General features: G+C 38.5%; 1 protein-coding gene across 1 annotated transcript; it reads left to right on the top strand.

Moving 5' to 3' along the window:
- Window positions 1-622: 622 nt before the first annotated feature.
- Window positions 623-13,690, top strand: LOC119423461 (ubiquitin-conjugating enzyme E2 Q2-like). The gene is made up of 13 exons (XM_037690861.1): window positions 623-884; window positions 1,232-1,336; window positions 3,493-3,615; window positions 3,824-3,877; window positions 7,022-7,162; window positions 9,429-9,513; window positions 9,961-10,021; window positions 10,085-10,175; window positions 10,257-10,315; window positions 10,427-10,475; window positions 10,622-10,717; window positions 12,254-12,320; window positions 12,832-13,690. Exons 1-13 carry the CDS (start codon window positions 726-728, stop codon window positions 12,861-12,863), a joined length of 1,122 nt encoding a protein of 373 aa, XP_037546789.1. The 5' UTR covers window positions 623-725; the 3' UTR covers window positions 12,864-13,690.
- The last annotated feature ends 11,491 nt before the right edge of the window (window positions 13,691-25,181 follow it).

Here is a 25,181-nt window from a genome sequence, read left to right as displayed (position 1 = left end):
CAACAACAACAACAACAACAACAACAACAACAACAACAACAACAACAACAACAACAACAAGAATTGTATTTGAGTTCACTATTGGAATAAATATTCGACCTCTAAGACATTATGTGCTATTAAAAAAAAATCCCTAACATAAATACATCGCCACCAACTTTACTTTTCTCACCTTTAACCATAAATAAACGAGGAGGCGCTGAGGTGGGATTCTGCGGGAGCGGGGAGATAGTCGAACGCCATCTTTAAACCCCACTGGAGGCCAGCAGCTACAACTATACTGGGATGAAAAAAAACACTGTTCTCGCAGCAGGATATCACGTCAAATTGTCAAGATAGCGTCATTATTTCCTGGTCAAGTTGCACATTAAAGACCTGTCCGATGAGACCATGAGAAGACCGTGACGGGACACCGCAGGAGCTTTCACACCATGCTAACATAGGCAGGCAACAACAATAGACGGAAAGACAACAACAAGGCTAGCAGTTTTGCTAAGCTAACGTAAGCTAACTCAGTAGCAAGCCTCTGTGGTTGCGTTGAAATTCAACCACACGGGGATTGTAGCTGACACTGGGTAGCCTGCTACTTCATACGGGTGGATCCAGCCGTTATTTTTTATTTTTTAAAGAGCAGTTTTCTATTAAAAAATTAATGCAGTTGCGCTAGCTAGCTGAAAGCTAAGTCCCGACTTCTACTCAGCGGCCCAGCCGGAGATGCGTGGAAGATGTCGGTGTCGGGGCTGAAGGCCGAGCTGAAGTTTTTGAAGTCTATTTTTGATCCGAACCACGAACGGTTCCGGATAATTGACTGGAAGCCCGACGAGCTGAGCTGCCAGTTTAATGTAACTGGGGAAAAACTGCTAATTATCCACTGCAACATAACGGTGAGTAAACAAGTACGCACGTACCGAGGGGGGGTTATGCTAGTCGGACACTTCCCGTGTTAGCGACTTAACGTCAGGCAGTTGCAAAAAAGGGAGATAAATACTCGTTTTCTAAGGCTTTTATGTTGACTTTAAACGTTTAAAAACCAGTCTCAGCCATGGGGTTTCTGTTGTCCAACCGTTTAAAAATTATAATCACGTCTTCAAAATCAAATGTTACTTTTCAAAGTCCGAGTTCGGTGCTGCGACAAACAGGAATCTGGATTATACGAGTTGACGCCAATGACCTGTTTTATGTTTCGTAATCTCCATTTTATTTATTTGTTTGTATTATTATTTATTTTTAGGAATCCTATCCATTGACGCCACCAATATGGTTTGTGGACTCCGACGACCCGAGCTTGGCGCAAGTTTTGGAGAGGTTGGAGGATGTGAGGAAAGGCAGCACCTTGGTAAGTTAACCCCACTTTCTGCACACATTTGCTGACAGTGTTGTTCATCGCTGTGATGAAGTCTTTGTCACCCCCAAATATTGATTGGAGACTCACTTGGATCACTGACTCTGATCTAAGTTCTGGAAAATGCTTCCTTTATATTCCTAATCTATCATGCACTGAAATAAGGGACTACACTTTGCACCTAGACTTAATAAAACCATGTGATTAAACACGTATCGATCATGTTGCCTCTGATGACTTATCTTTGGATTATTGAACCAGCCTGCTGCAGTGAGCGTCTTCAAATGTCAGGCTTGATGCCTACAAGTCTGCAAATTGCTGATTATTATTGTGCGTACTCATTCTTGTTGTTTATATATCAGAATGACCAAATTTGCTCAACGAGAAACAAAACAGCTGAGTAATTGAAGTAGTCCGCTCTGTAACTTCAAAGCCAAAAAAGTAGAAGTGAGACAGAAATGATCAGACTCCAAATAAGAGGCATGAAAAGCAAATCAAGCAGCTTCAAGACAGATAAACTCAGGTCTTCACGATTCAAGAAGAGCGTCTTTGTGAAACTCAAAATGACCTAAATACTTTCTGGTGTCGGTACCTCCAGTGATTTCTGATAAGTACTCTTACATTAGTAGACCTCATGATGCAAAAAGCATGCACTGATGTTTGAATGAGGTTATTTGTAGCCTTTGCATTTAGACACTACTACTACTACTACTACTACTACTACTACTACTACTACTGCTACAGCCACTGTTACAGCTACTACTACTAATATTAATACTAATGCTACTACTACTAATAATAGATTGTAAGAAACAAAAGCCAAAGAAAAGCATGGCCTTTTTAAATAGAAGCTGGTAGTTTTGTTTCCTTTCTTTTTTATAATTTTGACTAATCAAATACTACAAAAAACAAAAAAATTATTTGGAATGTGTAAAGTGTGAACTGCACATTCTTCCTTTCTAGGTTGTGTAGAAAAAGTGCATATACATGAGTCTTGCACATAGAGTGCCATAGCATTATTTGAAAAGTTTGTGTACACTGTTATGCTATACTTGGATTAGTTTAAATGTAATACAACACATTTTTAAGTACTGCTGTGAAAATGTGAAATTTGTACCATAGGATTTGATTAGTGTTTTTTGACAAACATGTCTTCAACGGTCCAAAGAGAGCAATGCAACATTGAGGTCTTTATAGTCTGTGATAATCCGTATGTAATTCTGTTTATAAGACCACATTCTGACCTATTTCTATATAGCATATGTTTCTCAATACAAGACAAACAAAAGGCCATTTTTCTCGACAAAGTTGTTCGTTCGCACTGCATTTGTCTGATTTCAGCATTAGTTAAGATATGTGTCAAAAGTAGCACATTTGTTAATGTGAGAAGATGAGATCAGCGTGGCTTTCTTCTGTTCCTCACTTGTTTTGGTGGTGCTCCATATTAGATCTGCACCAGATTTGCAAAGGCACGTAGGCAACAAGTGCAGAACCTTCACACCCAAGACGCCATTTATTGACATGCTGTTTGAAGACCTACTCACTGAAAATAAGTTTTTTTGTTTGTTTGTTTGTTTTTAAATGTCAACAATAAAAAAAAAATCTTGGTAGAAAAGTTGTTTACTACTAGAATTATTTATTTCTTTGTACCTGGAATTTTTTTTTTTTATGTAATAAACATTTAATAGTTCATCCTTTGGTCTATTTCTGGTATTACTGACTTTTTGTGCTTATCAAACAAAAGACTTAGATTTAACCTATACATGTTAATGACTGCCACTTACCTCTATCCCTTCTCTTATTTGTTTTGCAGTACTACTAGTGAGTCCTCTGATGTTTATATCCATACTGTGTAATGTCATTATTGTACCTTGGTTTACTCAAACAATCACCATATTCTCATATTCTGCATCTGTACATTATTCTACAGCTTCCTTTTCAATCCTCTGCATCACATTTTAAAAAGAATATATTTTTAATTTACTTGTTCAGCGCATCACAATTTACATTTAGGAATATGTGAGAGGAAAAGATGGCCTTTTTACAAAGCATGTACATATATTTTTAGCCATGAGATATTGCATAGTAAGTTTACTTTGCAAGCTGTTTATCTAACTTTTTATGTCGTTGTTGTGTTTCGTCATGTCCAGCTTCTGCAGCAGTTGAAAAAGCTCATCTGTGACCTTTGTCGTTTGTACAACCTCCCACAACATCCTGATGTGGAGATGCTAGACCAGCCCCTGCCTGCAGGTCCTGTTGAAAAAGACAGAAAGGCAAGTTTCCACTTAATGCTACTTTTAACAAATATGCCATGCTTGCATCCTGCAGATTAAGGTGTTTTCTTTTGCTTTCACAAACTAGTTGATCTTGGGTATATCTTGGCAATCTACATGTGACTGCTGTTAAAGATTTGTGCTCATTCTCCATCCGTGCTCAACAGAAGGCGGTCAGTTTGATTTGTGCTCTTTGGTTTGTGTGTAGCATGGAACAGAGGAGGTCACGTCAGAAGAAGAAGAGGAAGATGATATGGGGGAAGTAAGTTCTCATCTTTTCATGTCCATCCATTATCTTTTACCTGCTCCTTCCTTTTTGGGTCGTGGGGTCACCGGTGCCCACATCCAGCTATTACTGCGAGAGGTGGGGGACACCCTGGACAGCTCTCAAGTCCATCATGGGGACACATAGAGACAAGCAACTAGGGGTGCAAACCTCTGTCTGTCAATTCCATTGCGATTTTTGGTGGCACGATTCAATTCAGAAATGATTTTTTTATTGAAATGGTCATAATGTTTGTTTAAATTATGTAATTGACTAGATGAAAAGATTAAACAACAATGTAAACAAATAGAACATTTATTTAAAACAATAATTTTAGGTTCCTTACTCTATCAAATCTTTTTGCATCATTTTATATTTATACCAAAAATAGGAACAAATATAGGAGTGCATACAATTCTGTAACTTAAATTACCAGTAATAGGTTAGCTTAGCTGCCTGGCTCTTTCAAAAATAAAAATAAATCTAGGAACAAATAATTCATCCATCCATCATTTTTACTTACGTCCTCCTTTTCGGGTCACGGGAGTCACTGGTGCCCATATCCAGCCAGCCACCCTGGACAGGTATCAAGCCCATCACAGACAAATAAAGATTCAAGATTCTTTTATTTGTCATTCCAACACGTGGTGCATTGTGAATAACATTGTGTACACAGGGTCCCAGTTACATCCAACAAAGTATTAAAATGTAAAAGAAAAACAGTAATAAGATATGAACTAAGAAAAACATCAACTAAAAACACACTCCGCACTAGTAGCATAAAAACAGTACGTTGAACAGCAGCACAAGCATGAGTCTGTGTGAGCAGATGAGCACGAATGAACACAGCAACGTGAACCAGATCAGCAGCAACATGAACCAGATCAACAGCAACATGAACCAGATCAACAGCAACATGAACCAGATCAGCAGCAACATGATGTGATTATCCTGGTTAGACATTCATGAGTCTAACAGCTTCAGGGTAGAAGCTGTTCCTCAGTCTAGTGGTTCTACACTTAATGCTCCTTAACCTCCTTCCTGAGGGGAGCGGGGCAGAAAGTGTGTGCTGGGTGAGTGGGGTCCTTCATGATGCAGGTGGCTCTCTTCCTGCATCTGGAGGTGTATATGTTTGTGATGGTGGGGAGGCTGACTCCAACAGACTTCTGTGCAGCCTTCACCACTCTATGCAGAGCTTTTCTTTCTGCAGCTGTGCAGCCTCCATGCCACACGTTGATGCTGGAGCACAGGATGCTCTCCACTGCACACCTCTAGAAGGAGGTGAGGACTGCGCTTCCCAGACCAGCACAGGTGTGCAGGACTGCGCTTCCCAGACCAGCTCGACTCAGCCGCCTGAGGAAGTAGAGTCTCTGATGGGCTCTCTTGATCAGGCTGATGAGAGAGATCAAGAGAGAGATTCTTGATCAAAATATATAAATACAAAAGTAAACAAAGACTTCAGCTTACCACAGTGCATTAACCTCCAACTCAAAATAAAATACAGACCACAGTTTTTTTTTAACCATATTGCTCCAACATTTGCTATATTTTCAAAACTTAACCTAATATGAAATAAACAGATTTCACAGTCTTAACCATATTGATTCATATTTGGTAAATCTTTAACAAATCTCAAAACTTGTGCAAGTCTGCACAAAATCTATTCTGAACTGTAATGTATAAACTATCTAAATTGTATAATTTAGAACAGTCTCCAGGCCATGTCTCTCATCTGATCTCTCTTCAACCTGTTAAAAAGACATATTACATTAAGAGTTTTGGATAACTTGTCTATATACGTTTTTGTATAACATGAGAACAGTTGCCTTTCAGCTGCATTAATCAGAGCTTCTCCCACGTTGCTCTTTGTTTCATGGTGGTGTTGTGGCGCTGCTTTTATCGCTAAAAAGCTACGTGAAGGAGTAACATATGTTGGGTCCAGCGTATTAAAAATAAACATGAACCCCTCACCTTCCACTGAGCTGTCTGGTCGTAAATTCTTTGTGATATAGCAGGAGATGGAGGGAAATCTTCACAACCTTTGGGGAATTAGCTGGAAATTTGTTTGTTGCAGAGTTCACTGATCTGCCACTTTGGCTTTTCATATTCCTTCCATGCGTTTGTCATATTTTCAAAATACTGCACCACATTTTTATTTTACACTTCTTGCAAACAACCGTGCTCTTGTTAAGCTCTGTCTTCTCCCAGAACATTGCAGAATCCAAAATGACTTTAAATCGATTTTTTTAACGACGAAAGAGCGAGTTGAATTGCGCTGTCCTCCCGCTCCATGCTAGCAGACTCGGGGAGTGGTGGCGCAGAGGTTAGAGAAGATGGGCCTGTGATCGGAAAGTCGCAGGTTCAACTCCCGGTACCGTCGACATCAAAATGTGGGTGGAAAAGGTGAAACACCCACACCTGCCTCCACCCTCATTCATCCCACTCTGGGCCCCTGAGCAAGGCCCTCAACCCCCACCATCTGCTCCCAAAAACAGGTCTCTTGAAAATGAGTTCTTGTGACTAAATGAGACTACCTGGATAAATAAAGGGTGAATGGGGGAAAAAGGACTCCATTCAGATAAAGGGAGCTGGCTAACTAGCTTGCTGTACGGTGGCCTACAAGGCCATATTCTACGGTGACAGGTGGACACGTAATGTGATATGCAGTACACTCAGGAGTAGTAGGAAAAAAAACCTGTTTTTAAATCACTTTATGAGCCTTTAGAATCTATTCAGAATCACCAGGACTAGGAATCTATTTTTTTAATGAATCAATTGTTTTTTTTCTGCACTCCTACAAACAACCATTCTCTCTCTCACTCACACATAGGGACAATTTAGAGTTTCCAATCAGCCTAACATGCATGTTTTTGGTCTGTGGGAGGAAACCCACGCATGCACAGAGAGAACATGCAGACCCCACCCAGAAAGGTCCCAGGCTGGGATTTGACCCAGTGGCCTTCTCGCTGTGAGGCAACCGTTCTACCATCTGAGTTGCCGTGCCACCTATCGTTTCATGTCCTTTTGTTTTATTTTTCGTGTTTCTGCTTCATACCAGTTTATTTTCCTGTCATCGTATGTATTGGTTCTTGTTTGATCAGGCATTGTAATTTTTTTTTTTTGTTTACGGTTGATCATTAGGACATTGAAGACTTGGACCATTATGAGATGAAAGAGGAGGAGCCTGTGGACGGGAAAAAATCAGAAGACGATGGTATTGAGAAGGAAAATCTAGCAATCCTTGAGAAGATCCGAAAAAATCAGAGACAAGACCACCTAAATGTGAGTCTGTAGTGATGTTTTTAATATCATTTCAGAAATGAAAGATGTTTATTTCTTTCTGTATACCTCAAATTTAAAGATGTGACGTGTGTCCATTATACAAGACCTTATTTGCCAGTGTTGCAGAGCGAATTGGAAATATCCTTTTGTCCTCCATACATGTATGTAAATTTGATCTAGATAACTTAAAAAAAATAAGCAACTTTCATTTTGGTGTGTCTGCATCTATGTGTTAGATAGGTCACTATTGAAAATTGGGTTTCAAAATCAAAATTCAAGATGGCCACCACCATATTTTATTTATTTATTTATTTATTTTTAATCTTTATTGAAAAGTACAGAACAATACAATAAAATGCAGTATACAGTAATGATATAACCGACGCCAGGGGGCTACAAACACTGAGACAATAATTTACAACAACATATTACATAAATATATTGAAGAGAGCACATAAGGTGCAAGTTTTTGTGGGCTTAGTGTTGGTGGAATATTTAATAGTTTTGATGTATTGTTTGACCTCATTTTCAAAAATGGAGATAAGAGGTTTTTGATTAGTGTATCGACATTTATGAATATGCCATTTGGCTAGGTCTATAATAAGATTAATAATATAGAACTGTTTTTCTTTAGTTGTTGGGTAGACAGTGAAGCCAAACAAAACATGTTCAAAGCAAAGTGAGAGATCTGGTTCTATAAAAGTAGAAATCAAAATACAAATACTTTTCCAAAATTGAGTCGAGAAGGGGCAAGACCAAAATAAATGAAAGACATCTTCTGGGTTTTATCACAAAAAGAGCAAATTTGCCACCACCATATATATATCTGTAATCTGCCCACCCTAATCATTTGAGGGAACTATGCTTTCTAGTGATTATTTTGTTTAAAGTTACAGTTTCCTCAAATTATTAAAGTGACAGAATATTATATGGTAGCCAAGGCCACCAATGGCCACCCCCTGGTTCTGCCATTGCACCTGGTGGGGGATGAAACTGCTCCCTCCACTCGTCAGGATCAGTCAGTCTGTGTTGCCTCAAACAAGCAAAAAACAAACAAACAATACAAACTACCTCCATTCTTCTACACCATATGTGTCAAACTCATGGCCCGGGGGCCAAATGTGGCCCTTGTTGACATCTGATCTGGCCCCCAAGCTGATATGTGAAACGTAGAATAATTCTATCTCTTTAATTTTTTCAGTAATCTTTGATTATAATGTTTAAGGCACAACAGAGAACATCAAATGAGACCAACCAAACTCTTATTGAGTAACATGTAACCAAGCAAAGATCTTGGGTATCTGATTTGAGTTAGTGTGGTTTTTGAAATTGGCCCTTGGTTTGAAAAAGTTTTGAGTTTAGGCCTCTTGTAAGTGAGTTTGACGCCCCTGTTCTACACAGTGTAACTCCAACCCACTTGAATATCTTGCACAAAAACATTAATGTTGACCTGTATTACTAGTTCAATTCCAGTCCAGAAAAACACTTATCTCCAAAACTACAAACTTTCACTGTTTGGATAGTGTCTGTTTATCAAGGAAACAAAAACTTGTTAAAGTTAATGTTTTAATGTGTGTGTTAAAAATCTGAGGTTTCTCAGGATCCTTCTCAGTAACTATGTTTACATGGACATAAGTAATTGGATTAAATGGCTATTCGGAATAAAATCATGTAAACGCCCCATTCTGAACCGATTCAGCTCAATCCGAATAAATTTGTAATCCGAATGAGAGTGGTTTATGCTGATTCATAATCTGAACGGTGTGCATGTAAACCCTTAATCTGATCATTTTATTCCGATCTTGGAAAACTGACCTGACTGTGCATGTGCGACCTATGTGTACCTCACGTATTTCCACCTGGCTAGATGCTAATATGATGGGGAAGGAAACTGGTCGGTGAGCGACAACATTTCTACTAGAAACTTTGAATGAGTTCATGATCAGATTGTGCCCATGTAAACAATACATTCAGATTATTTAATCCAAACCCATTTCAATACGATCAAAGAATTTTGCGCATCTAATCAGCTAGTGACTCGGCTGATGAATCCGTTTAAAATTGCTGAAATAAAATGTCTTTATTGCTATAAAATTAATATTCTCTGTTTGCCATGCAAGTAATATTTGACTTTTTTTCACAGTAAATATATCCAGAGGGTATATTCATGCTGTGTCACTGATGTTTGCTCACATTTGTACAAATGACAAGTAATGAATTGCAAAACTGTTTTTTGTTTCTTGTTGCAATGTTTGTCATTTTGCAGGGAGCTGTATCTGGTTCAGTGCAGGCTTCTGACCGCCTAATGAAGGAGCTAAGAGAGATCTACAGGTCTCAGAGTTACAAGACAGGTATGCACACGGCACAATGGTTGGGGTTTGTTGGGAACAAAGGAAATGTCAAAAACACAGAGGTGAAACGACACACACTGTCAGATCCTTTTTTTTTGTTGTTGTTGTTGTGACAGGTAATCTGCTCAACATCAACTAATTCAGAAAATAATTAAGTACTTAATGAATGTTATAAGATTGGATTTAGACATTTTGACATTTCTATTGGCAAAGATGTCACTTGTGGACCTCCTTCTGAAATCCTTTAATTATTACTCTGCAAGGTAATTTTTTAATGCGTTGACGAGGCGTGATCGAGATTAGCTCTTGTCAGAATGTATCCTTCGCTCTGCCCCATTCGGTTTCATTGTTTTAATAATGGAAAAAAAAAATGCAATGAAACATGCTTTAGGTTCAAGCCTTTAAATTGGACGTGTCAGAAGACTTGAATGTAATTTTGTTTTGCAGGCATCTACTCAGTGGAGCTTGTTAATGACAGCCTGTATGAATGGCACGTCAAACTGAGGACGTAAGTAACTTGTCTTGTTGTAGTTTTTGTTTCTGTGTTAATACTAACAGACCGAACCAACAGGGTGGACCCAGATAGCCCCTTACACAGTGATTTACAAGTCTTAAAGGAAAAAGAAGGAATGGATTACATTTTACTAAACTTCTCTTATAAAGTGAGTAAAACTAACTTCACATTCACAAAAATTATTCAGAATACTGGAGACTTTTATTTTAATTACTGTTTTCTTTCTTAGGATAATTTCCCTTTCGATCCACCATTTGTCAGGGTAGTTTCTCCTGTGCTTTCTGGAGGGTAAGTATTTTCTTTTTTTAAATGCACATTTTCTTCTGTTAGTTTTAAGTAGGTGTGTACGTTTTTAATTTGAACTGAAAATGTTGCCTTTCTTGATTATTTTCTTTTAAGTTATGTTCTCGGAGGAGGCGCCCTTTGCATGGAGCTTCTCACCAAGCAGGTGTGCAGCATAATCTAATAATCCCGTAATGTAAATAGGCGTTGCGTGAAACTTTTGTGATGCCTTGAGTTGTTTTGCATCCGTTATGTTTGTTTGTGCATGACTTTCAATTTTAAAAAGCTGCTCTTTTGGGTTTTTGATTGTAGGGTTGGAGCAGTGCCTATTCCATTGAGTCTGTCATCATGCAGATCAATGCCACTTTAGTCAAAGGAAAAGCCAGAGTGCAGTTTGGAGCCAATAAAGTAAGTGAGAATGTTATTTTGAAATTGTTATTATTAGGTTAGTTTTACATGCTTTTGCAAGCGCTCAACGTTTCTTTTGCATTTCTCTCAACATTTCTGTCTGATTGCAAACTCTCAATGTTTATTTTTTATATCCTTTCTGTCTCATGTATATGTTTAATCTCTGCTATAGCTTATACATTTCATGCACATCAAGTTGTAAGGCAGTAATGGTTATTGTTTGCGAACACAACATTCAGTCATTCGTGCAGCTTCCTTCAGGAACCACAGAGTGCACCTTGAGGTGCGGCGATCTAGTTGTCTCCAAAAATAGGAAAAACACCCTAAGTGACCTTTGTTTGAATCCAGAGTCTTTTTGGGCTGTCTTTTCTTAGCCTTGCCCTTTTTGACCTTTTTCTATGGGCATGACATGAGGCGGCTTCAGTGTCTCTATAAGGTGGTCTCACCTGTTTCTATCTGTTTTTAGAACCTACTCAGTCAAGGTTCCAAATGAGACAAATCAAGCTCAAGACTTACTGTCATTTTCAGACTATTGAGCTCACCCGAATTTAAGCCACGCCCACTAAATCAATAAAAATAATAATTTTGTACGTTTATAGGCCACGCTTGTCAATAAGCCGCGGGTGTTCATGTTGTAACATGAGATATTTACACGGATAGAATTTTTAAACTTTTTGATAAATACATATTGGTAACATACACAAACACATACAGTAAATGTTTTTTTGTTTTTTTTCTTTTTGAACAGTGCCTGTAATACAGCTGGTTTAAAAAATAAAATAAAGTAGCTTAACAGGAAGCCGTTGATTGCTATCTTCGCATTCCTTCTGCACAAGCTTGTGCTGTCCTCCGTCATGCAGCTGCCTTTTGGAACATAACGGGCACAACAGGGAGGGGAGGAGAGAACGGGCCATTTCATTGTTCCACTGTGACATGTTCGGTAATTTCATTGGTCAGATTATTATTTTTTTACCTTTATTTATACAGGTAGTCTCATTGAGTCACGAGGACCCAAGAGAGATGTGTATTGGGCAGCTATGTGAGCGCCCGGATGTGACGAGGTTAAATGTTTTGGCGGCAGAAAGCTCGTTGGCTCATCAAAAAAAAAAAAATCCATAAATTAGCCACAGCATTGTTTAAGCCGCAGTGTTCCAAAGTGTGCGGAAAAAAGTAGCGGCTTGTAGTTCGGAAATTGTGGTACTTTTTTTAAAGATTCCTCTTAAAGCTGCTGATCAGTAACAGTGTAGACACAGCACAACAGTTAAGCAGTGACAGTCTGAGAGTGACACTCTACACCTCAGTGGAATGTAACAAGCGTGCAGCAGAATTTATCTTAAGGCTTGAAAATAAAACTTTGGAGTAATTTTGTTTAACGTGCGGCTGTTGGGATGGAAAAGGCAAAAGAAAAAACATAAATTGTAGCTTCCATCTTCCAGGGCCACTTCTAGGTATAAAATGAGTCCCATAGGATTTTGGTTCTCTTGGTAAAAAACATAAAAGACTCAAAGTTGTGTTTTTTTTAATCTTGTGATGCAGAATCAGTACAATCTTGCCAGAGCACAGCAGTCCTACAAATCCCTGGTTCAAATTCACGAAAAGAACGGTGAGTGTTTCCGTCTCTAGTTTCATACGTTTGTTCGCTGAAACCAGAATCCTCTGATGTGTTGATTCACTGATCGATATTGATCCTCAGATCATTGTTCATCTACTAAACACGTTAACGTTAACATGCCGGATCGTTGGTTAATTCTTGTGTAACAGGTAGAAGTGCTTCAAGGAATGTAACAAAAAGAAGGTGGATCACACCAAAACAAAACCGTATGGTGTACAACTGATCATCATTTACTCAACTCTGAATTCATACCTCAACAATGTTGATGTCTTTTTGGCTTTAGCTACATAAAGTAACACATGCTGGTGGACTGGATGTCCTGCAGGCTGTCTTTTTAGTGGACACACCAGCAGCTCACCAACAACAGCAATAAATACATGTTTAGTTTACAAATTGTTTTTTTTTTTATATATCTGTAGTTCTCTTCTCAAACACACATAGACAGGACTGTTCTTCTCATCAAATAATAATTGTAACTAATTTTTTGCTTCTTTTTTTTTAGGCTGGTACACACCCCCTAAAGAGGATGGCTAATACAGACTATTGCCTTTCCTGCCCTGGGACCACATGTCTTAGATTATTATTTTTTCTTTTTCTTGTGACCAATTTCATTTTTAGCCTGCAAGTAATATTCTTTACATGACCGTTTGAACTTCAAAAACCAAATTCCTCATTTAATGACCACCCAAACCCCACACAGATTCAGATACGCTCATCTCCACCTGAAAATGGACACGGTTGCAGCTTGTCCTCTCTTCAGATACTCATTTCTTTATACATCTGTTTGGAGAAGTCCTTTTTTTTTATTGCAATAGTCATCTCATGCCCCATACATTTGACAAACAAAACAATTGAAGTCACTCTTTTTAGTTTTGGCATCGAGCATGTCATGGTTACTTGCTGGCTTAGCGATGAACGGTGCAGCATGACTTCCGAGGCTGGATCGCTTTTACACCTCATGTTTTGGACGGCCTGAGCAGGAGAGGACGACGACGGGCCTTTTCTCAGGCTGACTGGGACAGGCCGCTAAAAAGAACAGCACACTGCTGGCTTTCAGTCAGGAAGAAACTCGCCATCGTCATCCTCATCATCACAACCAGCAGCAGGGCGACTCTGCAGGAGAGGTTTGGTGCGCGACTCGCCTGGCAGCATAACGAGCGTGATCAGGCGAAGCGGGGGCATGTTTGGATTGGCTCACACTGTAATGTAATGGATTTTAACTCCACTGTAAACATGTACATTTGTATTTCTGCTAAAGGATTTGTTTATAATGTAATCTTGTGTAGGTCTTTGGCTGGGCAGAGACTGTAATACTATATACATTTATTAATTGCAGGGGCTTTGCAACTTGGAGCCCATTTAAAAAAAAAAAAAAAAAAAAACTTAGATACTTTTGAAGTATCAGAAGGAAACAAAAGCCCACGTGTTCTTATGTAAACTTAATGACTACTGCAGTTTCTTTTTGTGTTTTTATTGACCTCTAATTCTTTTTTTTTGGCAACAGTGATAGTTTCACCCCTCCTCTGTTTGATGGCACTTCATAACAGTGATGTCAGACGGCTGTTAGCTTCCCAGAGGTTTGGACATTCATGTCACTCAGACTAGCTGAACCTCAGTAAGGCTACACAGCAAGGACACGTTCGTATGGAGTTCTGTTAAAATGAAGAACGTTATAACAGCTTTGTCTCCTGCTTGGTTCCTGAGGCCATTTCACTTTCTGACTACTAGTGTAGCTGTCTGGAGGGGGGAGGAATGACCTTTACCTTCTGACTCTTCTTTTGACGTCACAGCTGTTTTAAAAAAAATGCAGCCAGAGTTACAGATTCACATCAATGGATTCCTCTTCATACAATGTAGCTTCACACCTGGAGTCTGTTTCCAGAATTATTTGTGCAGGTTTAATAAATATTTGTTACCATTTGTCCCAGAAGGAAAAACAAAAAACAAAAAAAAAAACCAGCTCTTCCCATGACCACTTCTCTGGTTAGTATTCATGACCACTCTCAGCACAGCTGTATACCCCGCAGTGTGCTGAGGCTTTGATGTAATGTGAGTAATACGCAGAAAACTCTGTGGAGCATTCCAATTAGCGCAGCTACACATACGTGGCTGTTCTGTTGTGTACTTACTTGCATTGGTTTAAGTATATTGTCCTGACAACCAGTGTCGAAGGCTTAGTTACACCATTTTATGCAGTGACGTTTTAATTTTGGGTTTCCGGTGTGTTCCTTGCCTCAGACTGGCTGAAACAAAGCTTCATATTCAGCACATCCGATATTTTCGTGGTGAACATGACAAAGAATCTCACTCATTTGTTTATACAGTAATCTACAGATCGTAGGCATGGTTGTTAGCTGTTGTAATGTGTGTTTCTAATGTACCGATCACTCCCCACCCTCTCCGTTTTAGTCAGATTGTTTATCACACCCTTGCATTTTCTGGACAAGCAAACTCAGGAATACATAACCGCACACTCAACTTTGCAAAGGTTTGGTTCAGTCCTCACAAAAAGCCAGATTGAATGTCTCAATCTTTTTTTTCTTTTCTTCCATTTTTTTAAACGATGCCCTTGTTTTCCCTGTAGGCATTGTGGTGTGTGTGGCTATTGGATTTCACACATTTTCAAGGCTAAAGATGTCTCTAACCCGGTGGTTCCGAACACTGGTCCTTGAGGAACACCATCCTGCATGTTTTAGCTGTTTCCCTGCTTTGACACACCCAATTTGAATGACTTGGTGATGAACAGGCTTCGGCAGAACTTTAGGAAGAAATTAAATCACAGGATCAGGTGTGTGGAAGCAGGGAAACCATTAAACATGCAAGGTAGTGATCGTCAGGGACCAGGGTTGGGATCCACTTGAATCATGGTTCGATTGCTCCAACCCTCAGATTACGCTGCGCTCAGTGAGGGGTTCAGAGCACATACCCTTTCTTTTTGATATTGCCGTATCTTGCATGTCAATATGACAGTGGGTATTTCCATTTTTCTCGTCCCCACCCAAGCATTGTGGATGACAGAGTGGTTGTGTTGGCTGACTAGAAGAACTAGATGTTTCCCATCTTTTCATGGCTTGTTGTGGTTTCCCAGAGCATCAGTGCACAGGTCTGAAACGACGAGACACCAACTCGTTATCTCGCCTCCTTGGACTTACCTTTTAAAGACGATCCCCAAGAAAAGCAGCAGCTGAGATTCGTGCGCCCTCGGAACAAAACTTTGATACGTCACAGAATTGACGTTTGGAACACTGATGTGCTCAAAGGTCCAGTGCACTGAATGCCAGCAGCCCATTTCTGACTAACAAGGACTTCTCAGCTTTTGACAACTGACACATGACTGAGAAGCGAACGCGCCTGATCCTGGGTTCTTTACCTTGCTTCATGAACTGCGGTGGCCAGGTTATAAAAGTTATGCACTGTACGCATGCTTTTGTTTGGTTGTTTCTTCCTTTTTTTTTTTTTTTCCTGTTGCAAGGGTGATTTTGACAATGTAAAGGAATTTGTAAACTTGCATCAAGTTTATGAATAAAAAGTTTTATGGAATAACTTTTGATCATGTTCTTTCAAAGGAAATCTGTAAAAGTATAACTCCATGTACAACACTGAAATGCCTGGATTACACAATTAATGACGTTTAGGGAATGCAAATTCTACCATTTCAAGAAACGAGGCGGGAATCGAGTTTAAACCTCCATCCATGATGGATGCTCTTCATCGCCTGGCTTTCTTTGAGTGCGTCTTGTGTTTTCCAGCAGATGGTGGTGTTCGCCTAAAGATTCAGCTCAGTTTTTGTCTGACAGCTGTTCACCTGAACTCATGCATCATTTTTCCATCTTTTTTTTTTTTTTCTGGTGTTGCTCCATGCCATGCTGCCTTTATTTAATAAACTATAATAAGAAGAATGCTCAGGTTATGTTTTAATAACTCAAACTGAAATATTCTACCCAAAGATAAAAATGGTTCAATCTACCATATTTAATTAAATTAGCTAACAAATACATTTAATTATATTATTAGAGATTCCTGGGTTTGGGCCCTTTGCACCCTGTACAAAAGATGATTTGAAAGATTTAACTTTTTATTTTTTTTTTCATACAAGGCTAAAATGTTTAAGTCCAACAAGATTAGACTTTTTTTCCTCCTCTGACCATTTATGATTCAGTTAATGTTCAAATGTTGTGAACTCCAAAAGAGTAGAAATTATTTTAAAGTAAAATGGTTTGGAGTTTTTATATTAGTGGTGCTAAATGTCCATTTCAAGGAGCTTCTTGTATCTAATCTAGTTTAATCTGGGGTTTTGTAGGCTCAATCATCCAGGTAGATAACAAAAAAAGGTTAAATCGTGTCATTGGACCATTTTCTTAAAAAAAAAAAAAACTGTTCCAGATGACATGATTTAACCTTTTTTGTTCTTATTCTGGAATCTCCTTATCAGGGCTACTAGAGACGACACAATTCTCCAAAAATTAAACCATTTCTTTTTGCTTGTCCAAAAAAAAAAATGCTGTTCACAAATGTTGATGCAGATGATGATGACAAAATAATGAACTTTGTTCAACACATGACATGAGATGCCTCCGGCTGGGAAACAAGACATACTTTCATTCCAGCAGAAGAACAGGATGGTTTGTGTTTGTTCCGCTGCTCTCAGTCCACTTCAGATAAAAAAAAAAATAAAAAAAAAGATTATTCATAGTAGCTAGATCATGAAGGACAAACTATCAGGAAATCAAAGTGGGAACTATGCAACAGAAGGAAGATCACACCACAGGACCACAAGCTACAAGAGTCAACATTGTAGGGAAAATTTCAAATTCAAATGTATTTTTTTTAATCTTGTTTTACTGCTAATTTATTACTGCATGCTACTAATGTACAGTTTGTCACTTAAGAATTATATGTTTAGTGTTTCTGCAGTTTTCTCTAAATGCAGAAAAGCTTTTGACATTTCAGTTTCTGTCTAATCTGAAATGTTCCACTAGATGTAGCTGAAGGACTCCTGTGTTGCATATTTTCTTTAAATTACTGGAAGCTGAGGAGCAGCAAGCTTGTGTTATCAGACAGTTGATGCTTTATGATGAGAGTAAACAGTAATGAGACCTTTTCAGTGAGAGCCCAAGCCTTCCACTAGATGACATTTTATTTTAGTTCTCATGATGAGCAGAACAGTCATGTTGCTGTAAAGACTCTTGCATATTAAATATCACTCAAACCAGCGCAGAATGATTTTCAAGGTGTAAATAAAATAAAGAAAAGCTAAATGGATATACTATAATTATTATGTCTGTTTAAGTTTTGCTCTTTTTCCAGACTTAGCTAGTCTGTTCTTCGTGCTGGAATAAGAATCTGATGAACTCTGTGCTTTCACCCCGACACAGCAAGAAACATACAGATCTAACTATTAGCACCAGGTGGGTCGTGTTCCACATCAGCTGGAGATGGTTGATAACCAGAAGCTTAACCACAGACCACAGCGCTTCGTGTGGAGCAGAGAGCTGCATCCAGGGCACCCAGAGGATCAGATGGGGGGGTTAAGGGCCTTGCTCAAGGGTGGCCCAAATAAAGGTGGACGTAGATGCGGGTGCGTCACCTTTTCTACCTGCATTTTAGGGGTCACAGTCAGCAGGGGATTTGAACTAGTGTCCTTCGAATCACAGGTTTACTTCTCCAACCTCTGTGCCACCGCTCTGCTTTCCACTAGTGACAGGCTTAAATATACAGGACGCAATTTTAGTCTGTCAGTTTTACACCTGCACACAGTGTTTGAAGGAAGTCAACAGGTAAGTTGTACTATTTAATGCATGCTAGTTTTAAATTGACCTTTTTTTCTCTCGTGCTTATTTAACTATTTAAAATTACGACAAGCTCTAACTAAACTAGAGAAATTTCATTTCCTGCGAAAATGCAGTGTGAATACTTATTGCTGAAGAATTTACTAAAAAACAGCTGGAATGAGTTTAAAACATGCTGAAAAGTAGCTGAAAGAAGAAGCTTAAAACTTCCAAAAGGAAGTGGAAGGAGCTGAAATGAGCTGAAAAAAAATGTGGAATTAGCTGAAAAGCTAAAGTTAGCACAAAAACAGCTGAATAGTGGCCGAAATGGCAGAAAAGGCTGATATTAGCAGAAATAATTTAATTAGGCTGAAAGCAGCAAAAATTAGCACAAAAACTGAATTTATCTGAAAACAGCTGAAATTAGCTAAAAAATTCTAAAGTGGCTGAAAAAGTAGAACAAGCTTAAATTAGCAGACAAAAGCAGAAAGAACATATTAAATGAAAAAAGCAGAAATTAGCACAAAAAATGGAAATTATTTGAAAAAAGATTAATTGGCAACAACAAGATAAATAGCTGAACATTAGCTGAAAAAGCAGAAAGAAGCTGAAATTACCACAAGGAAGTGGAGAGAGCACATTTTTGTTGAATTAGGCTGAACAAAATTGAAATTGTTGCAAAAATGTGGAATTAGCTGAAAAGCTAAAATTAGCATAAATCAGCTAAATAGTAGCTGAAATAGCAGAAACTTACAGAAATAAGCTGAAAGGAGCATAACAAGCTAAAATTAGAAAGTGGTTAGAAGAAGCACAATAATGCTGCAGTTAGCAGAAAGAATCTGAAAGGAGCACAAAACTGCTGGAAAAAACAGCTGAAAAACAGCCAAAGGTAGCTGAATAAAATTTTAATATGCACAAGGAAGCTGAAAGAAGCTGAACCAAAACAAAATGTGAAAGGAGCAGTAAAAGTTTGTGAACATCTAAAGATTTGAAAGATGTAAAATGAGCTCAATTCATTTTCTATAAGAAAAAAGTGTCAGAAAATGCTAAATTAAAAAAGAAAGAAAAAAGAAAATTGCGCCAATACCAAAAGCCATAGCAGGATTGTCCTGAAAGAGCTGAACATACGGAAGAAAAATGGATCACAATAGTGTGAATGCTTCACAAACGTTCATTCACACAATCATTTGTTACTGTCAGTTCTCTCAGTCAGGCCCCAAACATGCTTTTAACAGCTGCAACATTTTAGAGGCAACATCAGATGGTTTCACAGACAGCAGCAACGTTTTGTGCTGAGATGCTGATCGTGGTCTGAGCCTCGTTAAAGTAGATGAACAGAAGCAGAGAGCTGCAGTGATGACGCCCTGTTTGAGAGAAGAAACAACCCCACCTGTGACCTGCAGTCACAAACCATCTGTGACAGAATGAACCATCCACACAGGAAAGAATCTTTAGCACTCACATGTTGGAACAAAAAGTAGATTTCATTTAGTTCATACAAAAAAATCAAACATTTCTGCTGAAGTTGGAAACTTTACAGCTCATTTTCAAGGGGAGCTATTTAAAAAGTTGACACTTAACAGCAAACTGATATTTTTTTTATTGTATTTATTTGTTTGGTCATTTGTTTATTGTTGTTTTTTTTGTTGTTGTTATGTGCTAGAACGTGTGAAGGGAAGCAGTTTGCCTGATTCAACCAAAACAGTAAGTAGTAAACCTTGTAGTAAAGTAGTAGACCTTTGTTAGAACTACCGTATTTTTTGCCGTATAAGTCACACCTTTTTGCATAAATTTGCAAGTCCTGCAACTTATACAGCAAAGCGACTAATATATGTTTTATCCCCATATTTATAATCCAATTTTTGGCTGAAATCTGATGATTTTATTCATTCTGGTATGGAAAATATTGAATACTACCATTTTCAGTCGCTAGAGGGCTCTCGAGCAATATGGAAAGCAAAGTGTATCATTAATAGTAAACGTGGCTATTAATGAGACACTTGGATTGCCATAGAGGCCACCTTCGTCTCACTCCGGAACTACTGGAGCAAACGTCAAATCAGCTGCATTTAGCCGCACCCCCCAGGCAAAATGCAGCTGATTTGACCATTAAAGTGAATTGATTAAGGAAAAGTTCAACTGAGACACACCTTTACTACAATTTCAAGCAAACAAATAACTGTTTTTAGGTGGTTATCTTGTTAAATTTCGAAGAAATGCACAGGGAGTCCTCCCTCTGCGTGCTCCCGCAGCTGCGAATCGATTTTTGAAATGCAGCTGATTTGACCGTTAACGTGCATTTATTAAGGAAAAGTTCAACTGAGACACACCTTTGCTTTAATTTTGAGCAAACAAATAATTGTTTTTAAGTGTTGTTAAATTCGGTAAAGTCCTTCCGTGCACGCTCCCGCAGCTGCCATTAAGCAGCCAATCGATTTTTGGCACAACACCGGCCCATGTTTCCGGGTGGTCAGTGGTGGCTACTCATAACAAACGCGATGCGTCAGCGGTGACACATAATAGATGCGATTTATATGGCGAAGCAACTTATTTATGTTTTTTTTCCACTTTAATAGACATATTTGGACTGATGCGACTTATACGGTGGTTCGACGTGTACGGCGGCAAGTATGGTAATATAATTCAGGAACCCATGTGATGTCATCTTAATGTCGCAAATAAAAACAAAGTGTCGCTTTCAACCAGCCAAATAGAACGGCTTTGAGACTGATGAAAGTTTCATGGGTTTTAATTAAACCCTCAGAACGTAACCAGTGAATGTGTCTTAAACTGATTAAAGATTGGAGTTTACCACAATTCAAGATGTCCGCTAAAAGTTATTGACCTAAGCAAACACCAATGACTGTAATCCAGTCTTTATTTATTTTTGCAGGTACTGAACTAAGCTAAGCTTGTAGCTGAGAGTCATCTCAATTAAATATTTGGCCACGAAAGGTGGATACACATTCATCCAAGGAACGCAACGTTTTTCTAACATGCGCATGTTCTTCCCATCACGTGTTCTAGTGAATCATATTAGTTACATCTGTGGGAAAATAATAATTTTAAATAAATTCCTAAACTTTGTGTCTCAGAGAGCAGTTTCACGTTTTCATTCTACACAATATCTATTTCTGCCACATTAAAGCAAAAAAGCTTTTTACTGTGTTGAAGTGCACGTGGTTACTAAATGTTCGTGAATTGAGAAACAGTTCTGGTTGACGTCAGGAAATTGACAACTTGGCTGTTCTTGTCACTGGTAGAATAAGTTGACCAACAAGGTCAAAGCTCGCTAATTTTTATAAAAGCACGGCAAAAATAGATTTGATTTTTTAATAATTTAAACAGCATCATAACCCTGTGTTTTTCTCCCTGTTGCAGTATTCTGAAAACTAAAGGTGTTATGTTGGAAAAAATTCCGTTTGCTCAGTTTAGTCGACATTTACTTTTAGTACCTTACAGATTTAGTAGGAATTCAAATGTTCACAGCACCAGTGAGATGCTGACCTTCACGGTTTTCTTTCATCTGTCCATTAAAATATTCACTTCAAATTTATTCACAGTTTGCCTCTCAGGCGGCAGAAACATCACAATCAAGCTCCGGCATGCAAAAAAATCACCCATTCCAAAAATTCAAACCTCCCTCAACTTAATGTGTATGCAAATATTACTGATCAATGGATCTGCATTTTCTGCCCCATATTCTGTAGACACTCTTTTCATTCAAATCCGATGTATTTCCCTTCTTTTTAAAGAAGATTTCAGTGTTATCAATGTTCAGTGCTCACGGAAAACAAAGGATAACACTAAAAAGTAGTTTGATAAAGATGAAATAACTTGCATCACCCATGTTGAAGTACTGCCTTTCTCAAGATCTTTTCACCTTGCATTGTGCCTGCTAGTCCTCCCTGCCGGTGAGCGATAGAGGTTCAGCACAGTGTGACGCTACGCTTCCCTGCGCAGACTTATGCTTTAGACCAGGCTAAATGGATTTCCATTAAAGGGCTATGACTCATTCCAGATGCTTACTCAATACTGTGTGGGCACTGTTGCAGAAAGTTTCCTCCGGACAGAGCAAAATGAACCACAAAGCCAAACTCTCTCATATGAAACAAAGACTACAACGGTCTTTACTTTGTCCCTTTTGCAGCAGAAGATGCTTTAATTCCTTGGTTTTCCATTTGTGGTACAAGTACCACCGGTGGTACTTAGGATCCCTCTAGTGATGCTTAGAAGACATTTTGGTGTAATCTATTAACATGTTAAATAGGGTGTATACCTTTTTTCATTCAACCTTTATTTAAACAGATAAGTCACATTGAGCCTCGAAGACTCATTTACAAGTCAGACCTGTTTGAACAGACAATAAAAAGTGGTGAAAAATAACACATAGGATATGGAGACAAAAAAAAAAGTCCTAACACGCTTTTAAACTCTGGTTGAAGGTCAACAGCGTGATAATGAAAAAAAAAATCTTGCACACTAGTCAAGTCAAGTCAACTTTATTTACAGAGCAGAACCTGTATCAAAGTAGTGTCAAGGGCGGTGAGCATGAGGCACTGCAGAGTTCAGATAAAATCATTCAGTTCAAATAGTTACCTCTGGAGAGATGCATACACACTCGGGAGGTGCCGAATACGGCCAAGGACGAATCCAAAGCGTCCCGAAATGATGACAGAATGTTTATTCAGCTGGGCTCCTCTGAAAAGTTCACGGAAATTCCTTGGTAGGAGGGGAGGGAGGGACAGAGCTTCAGATTTAAAAATTTCCAGGCAGGTTGAAATAAGATGGCCTGTCAAGGCCAGTCAGGGAGCCGAATGCAGATAAACAAGATTGTTTTGGGGACAGGCAGAACTTTAATGACATCTACCTTGAGTCTGTGTCGGTCCACTCGGTTCTGAAACGTTCAAACTACATGGCCACACCATTGGACCGTGCCCGAGAATAATCCCCGAGATGTGTTCCATTCTGCCAAAAGCATTTGAGTCTGGGTGTTTGAGGCACGAACCAAGCCTTCATATAAGGCAGGTAGCCTGATCGGGTCCAAATTTTCTGCTGACGACTTCCTTGATTGTAGATAAACTAGGAACCAGCCAAATCCAAAAAGCAGGAACCAGTTCTCATGAATCCAATTAAATATGTGTCCTTAAAATCTACAAATGGCAGCAGAGATAGACACATCATCAAGTCTTCCAAGTCAACGAGATATTCAGCTGCATGTGTGCCAACAGGGCAAATCGGCTCACCTAAAGCCTGTCTTCTCTTTGAAGAAATGTTATCAATTGTGTTGAGGGAGCAACTGACCAAATCCATAGCAGATTTATGATTCGGAAGATTTGTAGAAGAGAGGCTCTAAGCAGATTCACAGACAGGACAGAGCAAAAACAAAGCAGAGATGGAGAGGAGGAGAAGACGTCCGCCCTTGACAAGAGCAAGTGTTGAAGTGCCTGCCATAAGGTGAATGCTGATAGAAAGCAAAACGACATTCAAAACAGATGAGTGGTTCAAGCAATATGTATGTGCTTTTTAAGAAACTAACACATCATAAACCACACTTTAAAATCAGTGTTCGGTATGTGTTTTTTAAATATTGTTATTTTAATGGTTTGCCTGGAATTAGTCTGGTGACAAAACTGGAGTGGGGAGTCAAGGTGAGGTAAGGCACAATGTGGCACATGTCTATGAAGATCCCATCTCCTCTTTTTTCCCCAAGAGTTAAAGTGTGAAGATTGTTATAACAATGTCTAATTAGCAAACATAGCGTGTGCAGTTTATTTATTTATTTTTTCCTATTGGGGGACACATCAACCGTAATGTCCCAGTAGATATCTTCATCTAGAGTCAAGGTAGAATTATAAATAAAACAAAGTTTGACTTGAAGGTTAAAATTAGGCATAAATTGATTTTAAACAAATAGAATCTCAGATTGTTTAAATTCTTTTAACCCTAAAAACCTGTTAAATTACAGCCATGTGACCTTTTACTAATGTCTGTCATTATGATGATACTTGCAGAGTATTTTCTAAGGTGGTATATGATGTAAAAAGTTTGAAAACTTCTCTAAATTATGTCATTATTACAAAATATGAAGGTGACCACACAAATGGGGCACAATGCTAATCTCTTCTATAGATTACAGTTTAGGAATTACGTAATATGAAAAAGAAAAAAGAAAGTGTCCAGATGACATGGTTCAACTTTTTGGGGATTTATTTACCTGCATGATTGAGCCTACTTACTTTTTTTTTTTTTTTTACCATTTTGTCCAGGTTGTCCTGGAGCTGGTTCGGTGAGTAGTAAGTGGATATTTCACCTATAACATTTGATAATTATGCACTGATGATCAATTGTTTTAGACTGATGGTCCTCTATTTTGCATGTGTAAGGCCATCATGCTGCCTGGGAACTCAACAGCAGACTGGTTTGAAACACGTCAATAAGGTGCTATTTAATACGACAGATCCTGTTGGCAGGCCTCAGACTGATGAAGTCTTTTGGATGAAAGACTAAATGTTTCTTGCAAAACAGAAATTGTCCAGATGACATGATTGAACTTTTTTTGTAATTATGTAATGCAGATTAACTTGATGAACCAAAATCAGAGAAGTATTTACGTTAAAATGAATCATTGACCTATCCGATTAAATGGATGAGACTCACTTTGTGTTTGTGTGTGCTTTTTATGTGTGTGTGCGCACAGGTGCGTGCGTTGTTTCCTTCTCTATGGACCATATACATTTCATCAGAACTACAGCTCGACTCCGGCTGGACCTGAATCAGGCAATCAATAGGGAAAGCAATAATCTCAGTGAAATGGGCCGTCTGCCTTACTGTGATTCACTTATGCAGTTCACTGACTGCGGATGGAGAATGGAACTGAATTAAAGTCAGAGCATAGATTTAAACCTTCGCCTCCCAGCAAAGTTCTTCTAGGATAGTAATATAAATAGATAATTTAGCAAAGAAGATAAATATGATCATTAGAGCTAGTTTTGCTTTTTTAAAGTTATATACATGCATATATATATATATATATATATATATATATATATATATATATATATATATATATATATATATATAT

The sequence above is a fragment of the Nematolebias whitei genome, chromosome 2 (assembly GCF_014905685.2).
Source record: "Nematolebias whitei isolate Nwh7 chromosome 2, NemWhi1, whole genome shotgun sequence".
Taxonomy (NCBI): Eukaryota; Metazoa; Chordata; class Actinopteri; order Cyprinodontiformes; family Rivulidae; genus Nematolebias; species Nematolebias whitei.
Note: the sequence above shows the minus strand (reverse complement) of the source record. Positions and strands in the feature narration are given on the sequence as shown.